Here is a 14,753-nt window from a genome sequence, read left to right on the forward strand (position 1 = left end):
GTCTGCCACCAGCACTTTTTCTTGTGGAAGCTTTGGGGTATTCTGTATGCCCTGGAGGAATTCTGTCACCTCCAGTCTGTGTGCTCAGTACCTGCAGGCCTGTCCCCTCACCCAGAGGTGGCCTGGGGCTGCTGAGCAGCAGCAGCACTGCCGGGGCAGAGCAAAAGCTCAGCACCTCCTCTCTCGCTGCTGGGTTTGCAGCCTGCTGTAAATTCCATGCTGCCAGAGTTATGCTGTTAGCAGTAATTGATTTAGCATTAAGCTAACTGCAGACTAATGACTAGAGTGTACCATAGCCTTGTTTATCCTCTTACGCTTATCTCAGCGTGTCGATTCATCCCCGTTGCTTTGAGGGCTCAGAACCGTGCTCCATTAGCAAATGGGTGTGACAGCTGAAGATAGGGAGATGCAGTGTTTAGTGCCTTATCTGAGACCAGTGGCTGGCTGCTTTAGACTATGCTATCAAACTTTGCACTGCATTTCCTCAGGCATATTAACATTTTCCATTTCCTCAACTTTACTGCAGGAGGCAAAATGTGCAGCAGATAGTCAGTAACAAATATTTGGAAGTGGGAACATCTGAAATTGCTATGAAATTAATTAGTACCTCAGGTTCACCAAATTTTTCATTTTTTATTTCTGTTCCAGATATTTTTTTCTTTTTATGGTAATCCTTCCATTTTGTCTGCAAGTGTTTCTGTGGGGCACTGAGAGGAAATTTAGTGAAGTTAGGCAGAGCTGTCCACGAGTCAGCTTTTCTAGGTAATAAATAAATGCATGAGTGCATAAGAGCATTACAAGCAGATGTAATATTTACATTTGTGCCACTACAACCTGCAGTGGAGACCATACTGCCTATTAAGAAGGAGGGCAGGCTCCTTTGGGTGTTACCTCCTTGAAGTGAGCCCTGCCCTGTTCCACAGAGCTGGGGCTCAGTGCTGCAGGGGAACTGCAGTGCTGGAGCAGGAACTGGGGACAGAAATGCAGCAACGATAATGATGGCACTATTAATTTGTTTAGTAGATGGAATTCAGAATGTGATGGGATTCATCTCTCCTCATCACATTATCCCTCAGCTGTTTATTGCCAAGGCAATAAGCAAAGTGGTGCTAATATTAGTTTCTGTTGTTCAGTTCAGTTTGCTTCTGCTGTTTGCCAAAGAACAATAATGGCCCATAGAACTACAGTGTTAATTGAAATACATGATTTTAGGGCTTTTTAGTATACTAAATCACAAATGTAGAATAGCTTGAGAAATCGGTGCTAAAAAGGAAAAATGATGTTGTAAGAGCAATTACACACTTGGATTTCAAATAAAAGATATATACTGGGGTATTTTAGAGGGCAGTGTAAGTTAATAAGCTGAGCAGGGATGGTGGTTAGCAAGGGAAAAGATGAATGGTGGAAGACTTATTCAGAGAGTCTACTGTTCAAAACTCTTATTTTTGAAACTGAGAAGCTAAACTAAGCTTGCATAGCAGAGAGTACATATTCTCATTAGTTTTGGACATTTCTGTGTGCTGTCCCCATTATTTGGTTTCTAGTTTATTTAAGTGTGATCTCTCTTTGTGAAGGCAAAAAAAGAATCTGTGAAACATGATAGGAAAAGCTGTAGCATGAATATTTATCTGATTGAATATTGTAAAAAGCATTCTGTTAATAAACTTACAAAGCCCTGCAAACTGCATCAGACAGGAAAGTGCTCAGATACTCTCTGATCAGCTTTATTCATCTCCAGAAAAAAGTTGTTCCAGTAGAAAATGTAGACAGAGATGAGTGAGTCAATCTATTCTTTTGCCTTTCCCCAAGCACTTACTTTTGGTCTCTCTTGGAAGAAGGATACCAGGCTGACTCATTATAGCTTCTTTTATATTGTTATATATTTTTATGTTCTTCTACACATATGTCTATGAATTTATTTTTGCCTGAATTTTAAAGGAATTCATTGGGAATTTATATTCCCCAAAAACTCAAGTGAGTTTACTGGCAGAAGCATCGATAAAATGCAGAATTTTAAAGTGAGTAGTCTCCAGTTTAGCTGTGCATTAACTAAGCAAGTGCTCAACCTTACATATATGTGCCCTCTGACCTCCAGCAGTCTCACAGTGCATTGCTGAATAGGAATGGGATTATTCATGTGCCCTCAGATAACATTGCTGAACTGAAGCCATACTGCAGAGTATTTGGGGAACTTATATTTTCCACTTAGGAAAGGGAAAAGCACTGTGTGATTTGTATGTGCAGTCAGAAAATCTGAAGATTGAATTTTATCTATTAGTTAGTCATTTTGAATAGCTCATAAACAAGCTTCCAATTTTTAACGAGGGGAAAGCTAAAACAAAATATTTTTTAAATTCCAATGCATATTCAAAGCATATGTTTGGGTTTTTTCAGCTTTCACATATCTGACTGTAAATCAAAGCTCTTCAAAAGCACAAAATAGATTGTAGAAAATGGGGAGGTCTTAGTCTTGCACAAATTATTTGATCAATTTCAGCTGCAGCGCAGTGTGAATTAATCCTCATCTATATCAGAATATTTGGTATTAGAGCTTTGCCAGGACTGCTAATAGGGATTTCCCACTCCTAAGAAAATATAGAAGGCAAAAGGCACCTTAGGTTAGCATAGAGAAAGGATAGATTCTCATAAAGTGTTCATGGAAAACAAGTGAACCCCAGCCAACCCCTGTAGGAGCCAAGGAGCCCCTGCACACCCACATTTGTGGTTTGTGCTTTGTAGTTAAGAGGATGTTCACACTGCGTGTCACAGAGACACGTCTGAGCTGGCTTTAAACTGTTCACTTCTAGCAATGACAATCAGATATTGATGGCAGTACGGATGCCATCCATGCACATCCTGTCTTGGATGTATTTACCAGTTTTCCAGGAGGGTTTGCTCGCCCATTTTTGGCCTGCTGTGCTGAGGCTGCAGTCACAGTGGTACACACTTCTCTGAGCAGCCCACGCATTCCTACACAAGCTCCAGTTCCATGAGGGCAAAAATGTCTTCATTTTATGAGCACTGGAAGATGTACCTGTTGTTGGTATCACCACCACCAGAAGAGAAAACCAGTGTTGGAGCTGGTTTTATGGGCCCTGGCTGAGCTGTAGATCTCCCATGGGCTTGACAAATTCCTTATTTCTCCATCTTGTCAGTCCTTACACTATTCCATGAAATTAAAGAAAGATGTAAGAGTATGTAAATTATTATTTGTAGTAATTCTTTATGCTAGACATATGGATCTGTTATGGTGATTCAGAGCTTTTTAGGTTTTTTTTCCAGATATCTAATCTCCCCACTGAGAATATTGACTGACTACACTACTAGTGTTTTTCACAGGGGTCATGCCAGAAGTAAATTTACTGTAAAAGGACAGCCAACTAAGAAAAATAATCTGTTTCTACTGAAGTCAATACTAGAAGTCCTGACTACTTTTGCTTTCTTGTTACTGGAAAGGTTACGATGTGTCTTGAAATACAAGTAATGTAGAAATTTGGCTTCTTCTATCTTAAAATATTTGTGCTAGACTTGATCCAGACATAAAGTTCTCCCTCCTAGTGAGATGGTTCAAAGCCGTAGAGAGAAATATGAATAGTCATGAAAGTCTATTGTAAGAAAAACCTTCTACAAAAATACATCCAGATTTACCTTCAGACTCTGAGTGACTTTCTCAAGACAGACAAATTGTGGGAAGTGTCAGTATGGGAGGATGGTTCATGTGGTATATGTCATTTTGTCTGGGGTATAGTCAAAAACCTTTCTGTAGCCTCCTGACTGCAATGGCTTTATCCCCAGTACTATTTCCAGTCACCAAACATGGTTATTGATACCAGTGACTTTGATTATTTGCTCAAAAAACTATTTGACCAATCAGAGATTAAAAGAAACTTAGGATAACCTAGGAACCCAGGTCCACAGTTGAAGCTGTACTAGACAACTTCTAAAGGCAGAAGAAAGAGAAGGATGTTTTTGAGAGTAACTACAAGGAAAGGGATAGAGAGAAAATCACGAGTGCAATAATGAGAAAAAAATGGGTTAAGAGACCCTATGCATCCCTGTGGTCAATAATACAATCCAGATACCTCCACTGGAAAATTTCAGTAAAAATTCTTCATAATGTCAAAGAGCTGATTCTGTATATGAAATCTCACTATCTCTATGCAGCCTTCCCTGTCCTTATGTGTACACAGACACATATAGACACGTATGGGTGTGTACATAAATGTAAACACACATACATGTATGTGTATCTATACATACATACACGTCTATGTATGCACAGGGAGGGCTGAATGTCATACTTTCAAAAGGTTTTCTAAATATTGATATTTAACAGTTACAATCTGTGCTACCTCACCTCATAGTTTCGTGATAAGAAGTACTGAAGTTTGATAGCTTGGGACAATGTATTGTGGGTCACTGATTTCTGATGGTACAGATTTGTTGGAAAATAAAATAGGAAAATCTATTGAAAAGACATTCATATTATTGAGGAAAGTGGGGCATGAAGAAACCTTGCCATTCTCATTGCCAGGAAGCCTGTACATCAGTAGAAAAGAGTCCCAGAAAGCCCCAGGCAGTCTGCCCTCAATCTGAATATTGTGATGGTGACAAACAGTTGAGGCTTTCTAGACATCTCAAAATTGCATCACATTCATCTTCCTTGCAGTCTCTCCTTGTGCTGCAAGCACAAAGTTCATGTTTAAAGTGACCATTACTGAGTGGCTTTGTAAGGGATAAATCACAGAAATACTGGAGCCACTGAAGCAGTATATGTAAATGATATCTACTTTTAAAAACAACAATCTGTAAGATAAATGGTGAAGTCTGTTACTTGTGTTTCCTGTGCTGTGCATTTTTTGTTTCTGTGTTTAGCCAAAACTGCCGGGTATGTAGTGAAGTGAAGCTGAAATCCTGCCAGTTGCATACATATGAGGCATCTATGACTCGTTTATTATGCTATCTTGATGAGCTTTTAGTCCTGCATATCTTTCTGCTTATGATAATATTATATAAGTCTAAGCTGAAATTCCCTCATTTGCCCACAAGGTTTTATTTCGTTTCATTTGGCTTTGAGTGCTTTTATTTCTTGATTCCATTAAATCTTCCTGGAATTTGGAAGTTAAATCGAGTTACACTTTTGCTTGCTGTAAATGGGGAGTGTAAACCAGAGGGATGCAAGCAGGCCAGTGAAATGCAGCAGTCTGGTATTATATCATGCATTCCTAGTCACAGGTACAGCCACAGGGGAGTAGGAAATGGAGAGTTCACTTTATGAACTGGATATGATCTAAGCCAGGATAGTCATGGCAGGATTGATAATTGCTACTGGAGGCCATAGCTAGCTTCTTTAATGTTTGCTTCACTGCATGTTAAAGGTTTGTTTTGCACTGGAATAATTTTCCTGCCTGCAGTTATTTGTGACTGAAAAACATCATCCAAATGGGGCTTGAGGCACCAGAAAAGAGCCAATAGATGACGAATATTTGCAGTAGAATTCTCGGTGCATTTAAGTTAGACCATGTCAAAGACAGGATTGTTGGAACATTAATTTTAAAATGAAGAAGCTTTAGTGAAAGATGCCTGAGCTGCAGTAGCCAGAGCAGCAGTCTCATTTCAGGTTACAGAAATGGGTAACTCCCTGGTCAGTGCCATTGTTAGCTGTGTATTAAATCATCCAGTACAAATTCTGGTTCTCTGTATCCAATTTCAGAGACTGAAGTGTGAATCCCATCCATAGCATCAACATGCCCTTTCCAGTGGCTATTAATGTATCCATTGTCACTGAAACCATTTTCAGACTGCGAATTTCAGGTTGATGATGTCTGTGTCTCTAAGTACCACGACAAAGATAGTATATGCCTTTCAGAAAGCAAATGGCACTGACAAAGTGCAACCTACATGTCAGTTTTTATAATGATAAAATTTTGGGAGTTGACCCTTCAATTCTAGTTATGTTCATAGTGGCAAAGAACACTTTTAGACACAGACTTAATTTTTAGCAGTAATTAACATCCTTTCTTGAAACAGAGAACTTGGTGCACTTCCAGGGGAAAAGATGTCCGCAAGCAGAATTTCTTGTATTACAGCCAAAAGAAGTGTCAGATTTAATCCCAATATGTAGAGGCTCAGTTATTGCCAGTAGTGGTCAGATCATTGATAATTTGAGGCTTCTAGAGGTGGGCATCTTTCCTTTGATAATCCTCCTTCGGTAACGTGTTGCAATTTATACATTCTCAGAACCAGCTCCTGTAGGAGTAAAGGCACTAAGCTGCTCTGTGAGCAGGGGGGTCACGGCTGTTTGTGTTTCTGAACCTCTCGTCCCGTTCGTTCCGCCCAGTGCGCCGCTCCAAGGCCGCTGACGAGGAGAGGAGCCACAAGGCGCGGCGGGCGCGGGACGAGTACCGACGGCAGTCCCTGCGTGCCATCCAGAAGGGAAGAGTGGCCGGCCTCAGCCACTTGTTCCAGGGGACAAACCTCAGCAATGACCAGGAGACCAAACTGAACAACAACACTGCGAGCCCTTTGCTGTCTCCCGCAGCGTCCAGGTTGGTTTGTGCTGAGTGGTTTTGAAGCAGTTTTCTCTTGGCTTGCTCCAATTGCCACCATTTCAACACGCTAGTCTTGAGGTTTTGGGAGTCCTCAGTCTTGCTGCTTCCTGATGGTCAGAAAAACAATGTTTAAAGGAAAAGAAAAACAGATTTAATGCGAACTAAATGTCATTTACCTTCAGGCAGATTTCTTAGAACTCACGCAGAGATGACTCCTTGAAAAGACAGTATGAGATCAGTGTGAGAGACTGTAATATAGGGAAGTCAAATGGACAAATTCTTAGGCAAGTCTTGGGCCTCAAGCTGAAAACTGCCTGCTGCTTAACTTAGCTTTTGTTGGTTTGGTTGGTTGGTTGGTTTTTTTTGTTTTTGTTTTTCAGAGAGCAGTCCTAAGTTTCAGAGGCTTTTAGTTTTTTGTGGCTTTTTTTCAGGCAAAACCAAGTGTCTTTGGTATTTATTTATCTTTCATTTGACTATTTAGGGAGCACAGTTAATTTTAGTGGAGGAGAAGAATCCAAACTGGAGGATGATTCCTAATAGCTAAAACACATAGAAAGTAGCAGAAAGGGTAAGGCAGGCTGTCAAGTGGAGAATGCAAAGGAAACATAAAAGTTTAAACAGAACATTCCCTCTATTGTGCTTAGTGGTTTCTGTTTGGAGACACAGTGTATTATACCTGATACTGATTTAGAGGTTTTTGCCAGTAAAAAGGAATAGACTCAAAAAGAAAAAATTGCTTGTCAATATTTACATTGGAATAAAAATGAGGTGGAAAAGGAAAGCTGACTGAAATGTCCATTGTGGTAAATTGTTTTTTCAATTTAAGTTCTGTAAGAAAATGTTTAAGGTGCCATCGCAAATGTAAAAATCACACCACTGTGGTTTCCATAAATACACAAAGTAATTTTAGCAAATTTTGAAAAGTTGGATGTTCAGCGAGTTGTACTGAACAGAAGTTAAGCTGACCGTTTTGCAGCTGTATGTTTTACAAACAAAAGAAAATGAACGTTTGTGTTGTCCCTTGTTTTGCACGCTGCTGATGCTCCGTCTCCCTGCGCAGTAACCCCTGGGAGCGCCCCTCTCGGCCCTTCTCCCGAGACGTCATCATCCGCTGGTTCAAGGAGGAGCAGATCCCTCGGCGGGCTGGCTTTGAGAGGAGCACCAACAGGATTGCCCAGTGGTTCCATGGTAATTCCCTGATCCCTCATTTCTCTATAACAGAGCTCGGGAAATGACTCTTGCCAGCCTCCATCCCAAAGAACCAAACCCTACTGACATGGTGAATCCGAGCACCTGTTAAAACCTGACTTTTGCATCTTCCCTTCTATTAGCATGTGATTTTCCCATTTTATTTTTAGCAATTATTCAGACTAATTTGGGACTCGTCTCACAAAAGTTTTTTCAGGAATATTTTGTCCCAAATTTACTTGCTGTGCAATAGCAAGCCAAGCAAGAGTATGAGACCGAGATAGGGTGAGAAGTACTCCAAAAACTGGAAAATCCTACAATGACGTGGTATGTGGATGACTGATGTACAAGTTTTTGATTTACCTGACTTGCAAGAATGACTTGAACTCACATATTTTTAATCCTTGTTATACTTTATAAACTGGGGTAGCATTTTTTATTTCTTGCTTTCTTTTTCAAACAAGAACTATTAATTTTTTTTCCTCAAAAAAAATTGAGAGTGTATATTTTAGGCAGTTTTCCTGAAATGGGAAGTGTGTAGATCCAAAACTTGCTGTCTGATCTGCTGGAGTTGCTAGAATCTCTGAGACTTTTGCTTTGCAATGCAAACTGAATCTTTGATATCAAATTCACAGGTAAGACATCTTATTTTTGTAAGTATTAGCAATGATCTTTATATTCAGTGTTCTTAGACATAAAAAAAAAAAAGAGGAGAGTTCTGGCTTAAAAGCTGACATAATTGAGGGACTATAAAGGCTTTAAAGTTAAATTTCAATTTTTTTCCATTGCTGCTTTTGATGAGTCTATTGCTTTGTTCCAAGCACTAAGCTGACCCTCATCTGATTCATGAGTCTCTGAGCCTAAAATGAAGATGTGTGGGCGTTCTGAAGTGAACCAGTGATTCTGAATAAGTTTAATGTTTCATATATTTCAGATTTCTGTTTATGATACACAAATTCTTATGAGTTAAAAGACATCAACAAGCTGCTATTTTCATTGGCTTAATTAGTCAAAGACACTGAAGTCAGTCATGTATAGCTTGTAAATGCTAAATACTTTCATTTCTTATGAACAATGATGCAGACAGTGTTGTTTGTTTTCTTAGAGAAGACATTTGGTGTGGTTGCTTTCTGAGAGACAAACTGATTAAAACTTCATTTGTGGACATTTGCCAAAAGTGCTTCCAACCAGGAGATTTCTGTATGATCCAATGATAAATGTTTGCCCTGCATGTGGGAAGGTCACATCCATATAAATTGCTGTGAGGAGTTATGAACATAATTTATGCTTAAAGTTAAGGAGGTATCTAGGCTTGAGCCAATGCTTGTGCAATCGTTCTACTAATTTTGGTGGCTTTTGGATTAATCTGTTAATCACAGCAAGAATTGAGACATATATGATAATTCTCTAATTTCTCAGGTTCTCCTCTTCATAGCTTGAGAAGCTGAATGCAAAGACTTATAAAAGTGAGCAAAGTACCCAATTTTTCTTTCTCTCACTCAAAGAGCCTGACAAAGATAATCAAGATACACTCCCAGCCTAAAGCTCAGTGGTTTTCTTTGCAGGGACCTATGTGAGTGCTGCTTTGGTACCTCTTTCCTGCACGAGTTGTTTGGCTTCTGCAGCTTTGGTCAGATTAATTGTTACAAATGTAAATTGTGAACACTGCCTTGTACCTATTCTGCAGTGGTGGAATCTAAAGAGGTTATTATAGAGTTTGGTAGGGTTGTGTGGTGTCTCTGTTGCTGTTTGTGATGGACACAAACTGAGGAAAATCAAACAAACAAAATCACAGAGTATGAGGATTTCGAAGGGACCCACAGGGATTATCGAGTCCAACTCCTGGCCCTCCTGTTATTTTGTATTGCATTCAGGGATCCAGGACATTATGTATGATTTTTAATTATTTTTGTCTGCGAATAAGAATACAGCAGAATATATTTGATTTGTATAAGAAATTTGCAGTAAAATGAAAGTACATTCTGCAAAGCCCAGAACTGCAGCTGACAGCTTGAGCCACTGGGGCACCTCAAGCATCTTTCTCAGCAGGTATAATCAGGTCCTTCACATCCGTGAGCAACTTCTGTATTTTCTTATATCTCAGTTTTGGACACAAAATGGGAATTTAATATTCTGCCTCATGCCAAGGGCTTTTTGAATGCAAAGCACTAAGAGAGCTATTTCAGCACCACTGAAAAAGTAGATACCAGTTTATTACAGAATTACATGTTTATTCCAGGGCTAGTAGAGCTTGGCTTGCCTGCTTTGACTGTCAGGCTGTTCAGGTTTTTAACTGAAGTTCAGCATTAGCTGATTCACTGTCCTCAAATTGTACTGTGGGTACATAACTAATTCTAGTTAAACAGAAATGAAGCCTTGAAACAGATGTGTGTAGCTAAGTAGCAAAGTACAAATAATAATGCAAATGTCTTTATCATCATATATTTGGCTTATTTTCCACTTTAAGTCATCAAACCAATCTGGATCCCCTTTAAAAATACACATTGTCTGGGGCATTTTCATGGTACATGAAACAGGGTAACATATGGCATGCTTAATGTACCTGAAGTTTTCCTTTTGTCTTCATTTGAAGAATCACTCCAAAATGTTTCCTTTGAAGCAAGGCAGTAAAATCTGTAGTAACAAAAAGTCTTTCAAATCAGATCATTTCTTTCTTTATTCACAAAAAGTTATTTCTTAATTGAATATCATCTTCAACTTCATCCATCTCTGTTTGTCTCTTGAAATTATCATCAGTTACCTAAATTCAAGCAGATGTTTTTAGCTCATTTGAAATAGGCTTTATTGTTTTCTTAATTTAAAAAATGACATATTAAAGACACAAACCGTAATGTACAACCGAATTTTTGGTGTAAAAATAATTACTTTTTTGGTCTGCCAAAACCCAGTTCATTTGCCCTTCCACTCTAGAAAGATATTTAAGCTTAAGCAAAGGGAAAAAGATCTATTTTCACATGCTTTTTATGAATTAAACCTAACTTTAATCCTGTCCTAAATAAAATTATGATATGGTCTTTACTTCATTTGGGTTGTGCAGCAATGAACCTTTTTTTAAAGTAGCTTATGCCCACTTTGTAGCCACAGTGCAATTATGTTCCATTCTCAAACTGTTAAAGCAAAGAGGAATCAGAGCCAGTGATTAGGATGTCACCAGGACTATCTTGGAATTTAATGTAATCAGTGTCTATTTCTTTTGTATTGTCTACTAGTAGCCTTAGGTTTGAGTGAAAAGAAATATTGTTTAATGTTTTTGATGATGAAAACTAAGAAATTGGTCTAAATGTATTTAAAGGTAAATTCTGTACAGTGTAATAACCAGCAAGTTGATAATTGTATTGTGATTTCCTACCTGCTAAGTGATGAGTGCAAGCATATGAATCAAACTTATGTGGGCATCCTGATGCTGTGTCATGTATGGAAGGTTTTTGTTAATTTGAATTAAGAGCATTCTTTGCCAAGATCCCAGCTGCTGACATGCTTTGAAAGCAGGGAAGTAGATTGGTGTTTAGGATGGAAGAGCTGTCTCTCAAACAGGCTGGGAAGGGGGACACATTCCTTGTTTGCATAGCAAGTTTAATTTTGAGCTGGATTTCTCTCTTCAAACCCCTGTGGGACCCATGCTGAGTAAAGGGAAAGTTATCAGTCTTCCCCATAGGTTGAAGAGTTTTGTCCAACTATCTCAGACATTCGCAAACTGTAGTTTTCAGTTTATTGCAGGCATAAGACACTTGTGTAGAATTCCATATGGCAGCAAAACTAAAGACCTTTCCTCCCCTAAGTATTTAACAAAATGTTGCTGGTGGCTGAAATGTGTATTATTTCCACGTTTGCTCTGTCATTTGTCCTTTAACCTTTCTCTTGTGCTTGCAATCTGTTTCAGCACTTCTTTTTTCATTCTAATTTCTTTGTCAGCTGTTACTTTCGATGGTTTTGATATTTTTAACTTCAGTTGTTAGACTGTTCACCCTCACATACTTTGTTCTGCATTTGGTTATTTTCCATTCAGAATAGAGGAGAGCTCCTCCTTTGCAGAGGATGTTGATCTCGAAATATTTCCCCAGCTTTAGCTGAGAGCAATGCTTTCTGATTGCTGCTGTTTACACACACTAAAACAGGATCTCTCAGGTGTGTAGTGAGCACAATACAGAATTCATTCATTGCCTGTCTGTGGGTGGCTGTGTGCTTGTTTGCCAAGCAGCTGCTGCAGCACTATCAGATCTCCACTTGCCTCGGGTTGAAAGGAAAGTTCAGAGGCTGGTATCACAGGTCTGGAAACATGAGGTAGCTGCCCTAAAGGCTTTACCTTTACCATGTAATTGCAGCAGCGTGGTGCTATTGTGGAGACCCATTGCACCGGGGGAGTCAGAGTGGGGTGCAGTTAAGGGAGTGGGGAGCTGGGGATGGACTGAAAGAATGCTGACAGATGAATAATCACAAATAATACTCAGGAGCTGAATAATCTCTGAGGTCAGGGGAGCCAGAGAAGAAAACTTTCAATTTAACAGCAATGTGTTGCAAATGCTTACAGATCGAGGTTTAACCTCAGATGGCTAATGCTGCTTTCAGGAAGAAACTTGTTTTCAAGAGGAAAATCTGGCACACTGAAAGTGATAATGGTTCTGCAAATAAGATGTTCTCAGTAAAGGAGATATTTCTGAAAGTCTATTAATTATGAGTCCTTGAGCAGCAACAAGGGCACTGGGCATATTCATATAGCTGAACTGTGGGAAATATAACATATAGCTTGTATTGTAATATTTTTTAAAGGATACAGAAGTGGCAGTGGTCTGTTGGAAGAACATCTAACAGGGAATAAAGTTTGCTGCTTTGAGCACACAAACATGCTTTTTCTTCTGCTCTTGAAAAGGAACTTTCCAGTTTTTCAATAAATTCTTGTTAGGAAGATGTAAAGCAAGTGTTGTAAACCCAACTGAAGTACAGCCTTCTTGATATTAATGATCTATTTTCTAATTCACTGCTTTATCATTATCTAAGTTTTACATCTATTTGAGAAAGTGTACATGTAGATTATCTGCTTAAGTAAACTGAGCCCTAACGGTCTGGGTTTTGTTTTCTTCTAGAATTGTAGCTGATGATAAAAAGATACAAGGCTTGTTAAAAATTCTCCTGAATTCACTGAGAGCTTTTCACTGTCTTCAACAGGACATACAGGATGCAAAAAATAACTATGTGCAAGGCTTGGTATCTATAATGTTCTGTGGCTCTACTTCTGACTCAAATTAGAATTGTGAATATCAATGTACCTGCTGCACACCTTGTACCTGTTTGCAGGACAGGTCCAGCTCTCTAATTTATGCAAGTAATGAAGAAGGGGAAGTGAGAATAAAAAAAAGGGTTACAGAATATCAAAATTTATTTTGAATTGTTGTCTGGGAAAGATTAATAAAAGGATACTTTCAAGATGATAGATTTTGAAGAGATTATGTCTAACTTCCTTTATTTAAAAGGTAGAGTTCCCTGTTCTTTGCCAGTCAGTTCTCAGAGAGGATGGACACAGTTGCGATCAGCAGTTCAAACATCTGCAGCCTCTGTGGCTTGTGGCTGCTGCAGGGATACACCCGGGTCCACACAGGCTGCCAGGTATTGCCACCTGCTTGATTTTGTGCAAAACAATTAATGCCACAGCCAATTAGTATCAGCCACCACCCCCAGTCTGTGTGGTTTTCTCAGAAACTTTGGTAGGAATGGGCATTAGCTTTGTTGGGAATCTTGGCAGGAAGAGCAGCTATGAGGTAAATTTGCACACCATATTACACTCAGCACAAAAGCCTGCATTACAAAAACGGTGGGGAAGCACAGTCAGGCCTGAGTGGGAGGCAGCTGTCCCCATCCTGTGGTTACACAGCGCACAAGAGGTTCTGTTTAGTGCTGTGCTTTCCCTCACTGCTGAATTGAGGCACAGAATGCTGATATTCCTGTCCCTGTGGTGCTGCAGGAGGACTGAGATCCCTCTGGTGTGGTACACAGAGGGGTTGCTAAACCCTCCCTGAGGCTGCAGAGTCTGTCTTGCATTTGAATGGCTGAGGATAGGCTCACACTGGGTTTGTACCATTGCCTTTAAATAGTAACACCATTGTAATTTTACTTTAAAATTATTACAAAGCAGTAATTTTTATAACCTGCACATAGAGGTTTTAATGCAGCACCAAACATGAACCAGCTTGTCCTTGCAGTTTTATACATGTTCTTTATATGGGTGGACATGAGAATGAGAGCTCTTATTAGAGTCATGATAAGCTCTTCACTTCCTGGGAGATGGAACATTATTTTTCTGTATTTCCTGAATATATTCTTATCAAACATTTACTGGATGTTCTGATAGTATTTCTCGAAGATCACACAGTATTTGGAGTTAAGTATTGAGGTCCTGTGGTGGAATCTGGTAATTGATTATTTTTGTCTGAAGCCAGACCCTTAACATAACAGAACCCAAATGATTCCTCAGCTTCAATTCAGCTCTCAGCTTCTTTTTTAAGAAATGAGAGGTGTTTTGCTGTTTTCTGAGAAATAAGATGGTCCTTCACACACTAATTCATTCCACTTAGGTCATAATGATTGTTTCAGTCTGTCAGTTCTTTTGAAGGCTTTGGAATTGTTTTTCTTATGCCATTAGGGTTCCAAAGTGTCTACGCAGACAGGTTATTAGCAAACAAAATAAATGTTTTAGACTCACGGCTCCTCTTGGAAGGGAGCAAAGTATCAAAGTGAGGTAATGTGAGCTGTAACACGCTACAAGGTGAAAGGAAGCACAAAAGAACAGCAGGGAAATTGTAGAATGAGGCAGTTGAATAATTAATGTAAATAGGCTAATTGCTAATGTGAAATGAGCTTTCTTATTCTTTTACAATACATTGTCCTTCTTGACTGCTTTTTAACTGGAAGCTATATTCTAAAGATTTGGCACGTTCTGAAGATAGAAGGCAGCAATTTTTCTTAGCAGGTGTGGTAGAGATACCAAAATGAGAGATAATA

At 39.2% G+C, this 14,753-nt stretch overlaps 1 protein-coding gene across 1 annotated transcript in view; it reads left to right on the forward strand.

The window, feature by feature from the left end:
* SH2D4B (SH2 domain containing 4B) overlaps nucleotides 1-14,753 on the forward strand; it is a 55,576-nt gene that overhangs the window by 24,457 nt on the left and 16,366 nt on the right. The window contains exons 5-6 of the mRNA XM_063405992.1: nucleotides 6,341-6,548; nucleotides 7,612-7,739. Of these exons, the coding sequence (XP_063262062.1) occupies nucleotides 6,341-6,548; nucleotides 7,612-7,739 (336 nt within the window). The remainder of the gene's footprint in view (nucleotides 1-6,340; nucleotides 6,549-7,611; nucleotides 7,740-14,753) is intronic.

This window comes from Prinia subflava, chromosome 9 (genome assembly GCF_021018805.1).
Source record: "Prinia subflava isolate CZ2003 ecotype Zambia chromosome 9, Cam_Psub_1.2, whole genome shotgun sequence".
In the NCBI taxonomy this organism is placed as follows: Eukaryota; Metazoa; Chordata; class Aves; order Passeriformes; family Cisticolidae; genus Prinia; species Prinia subflava.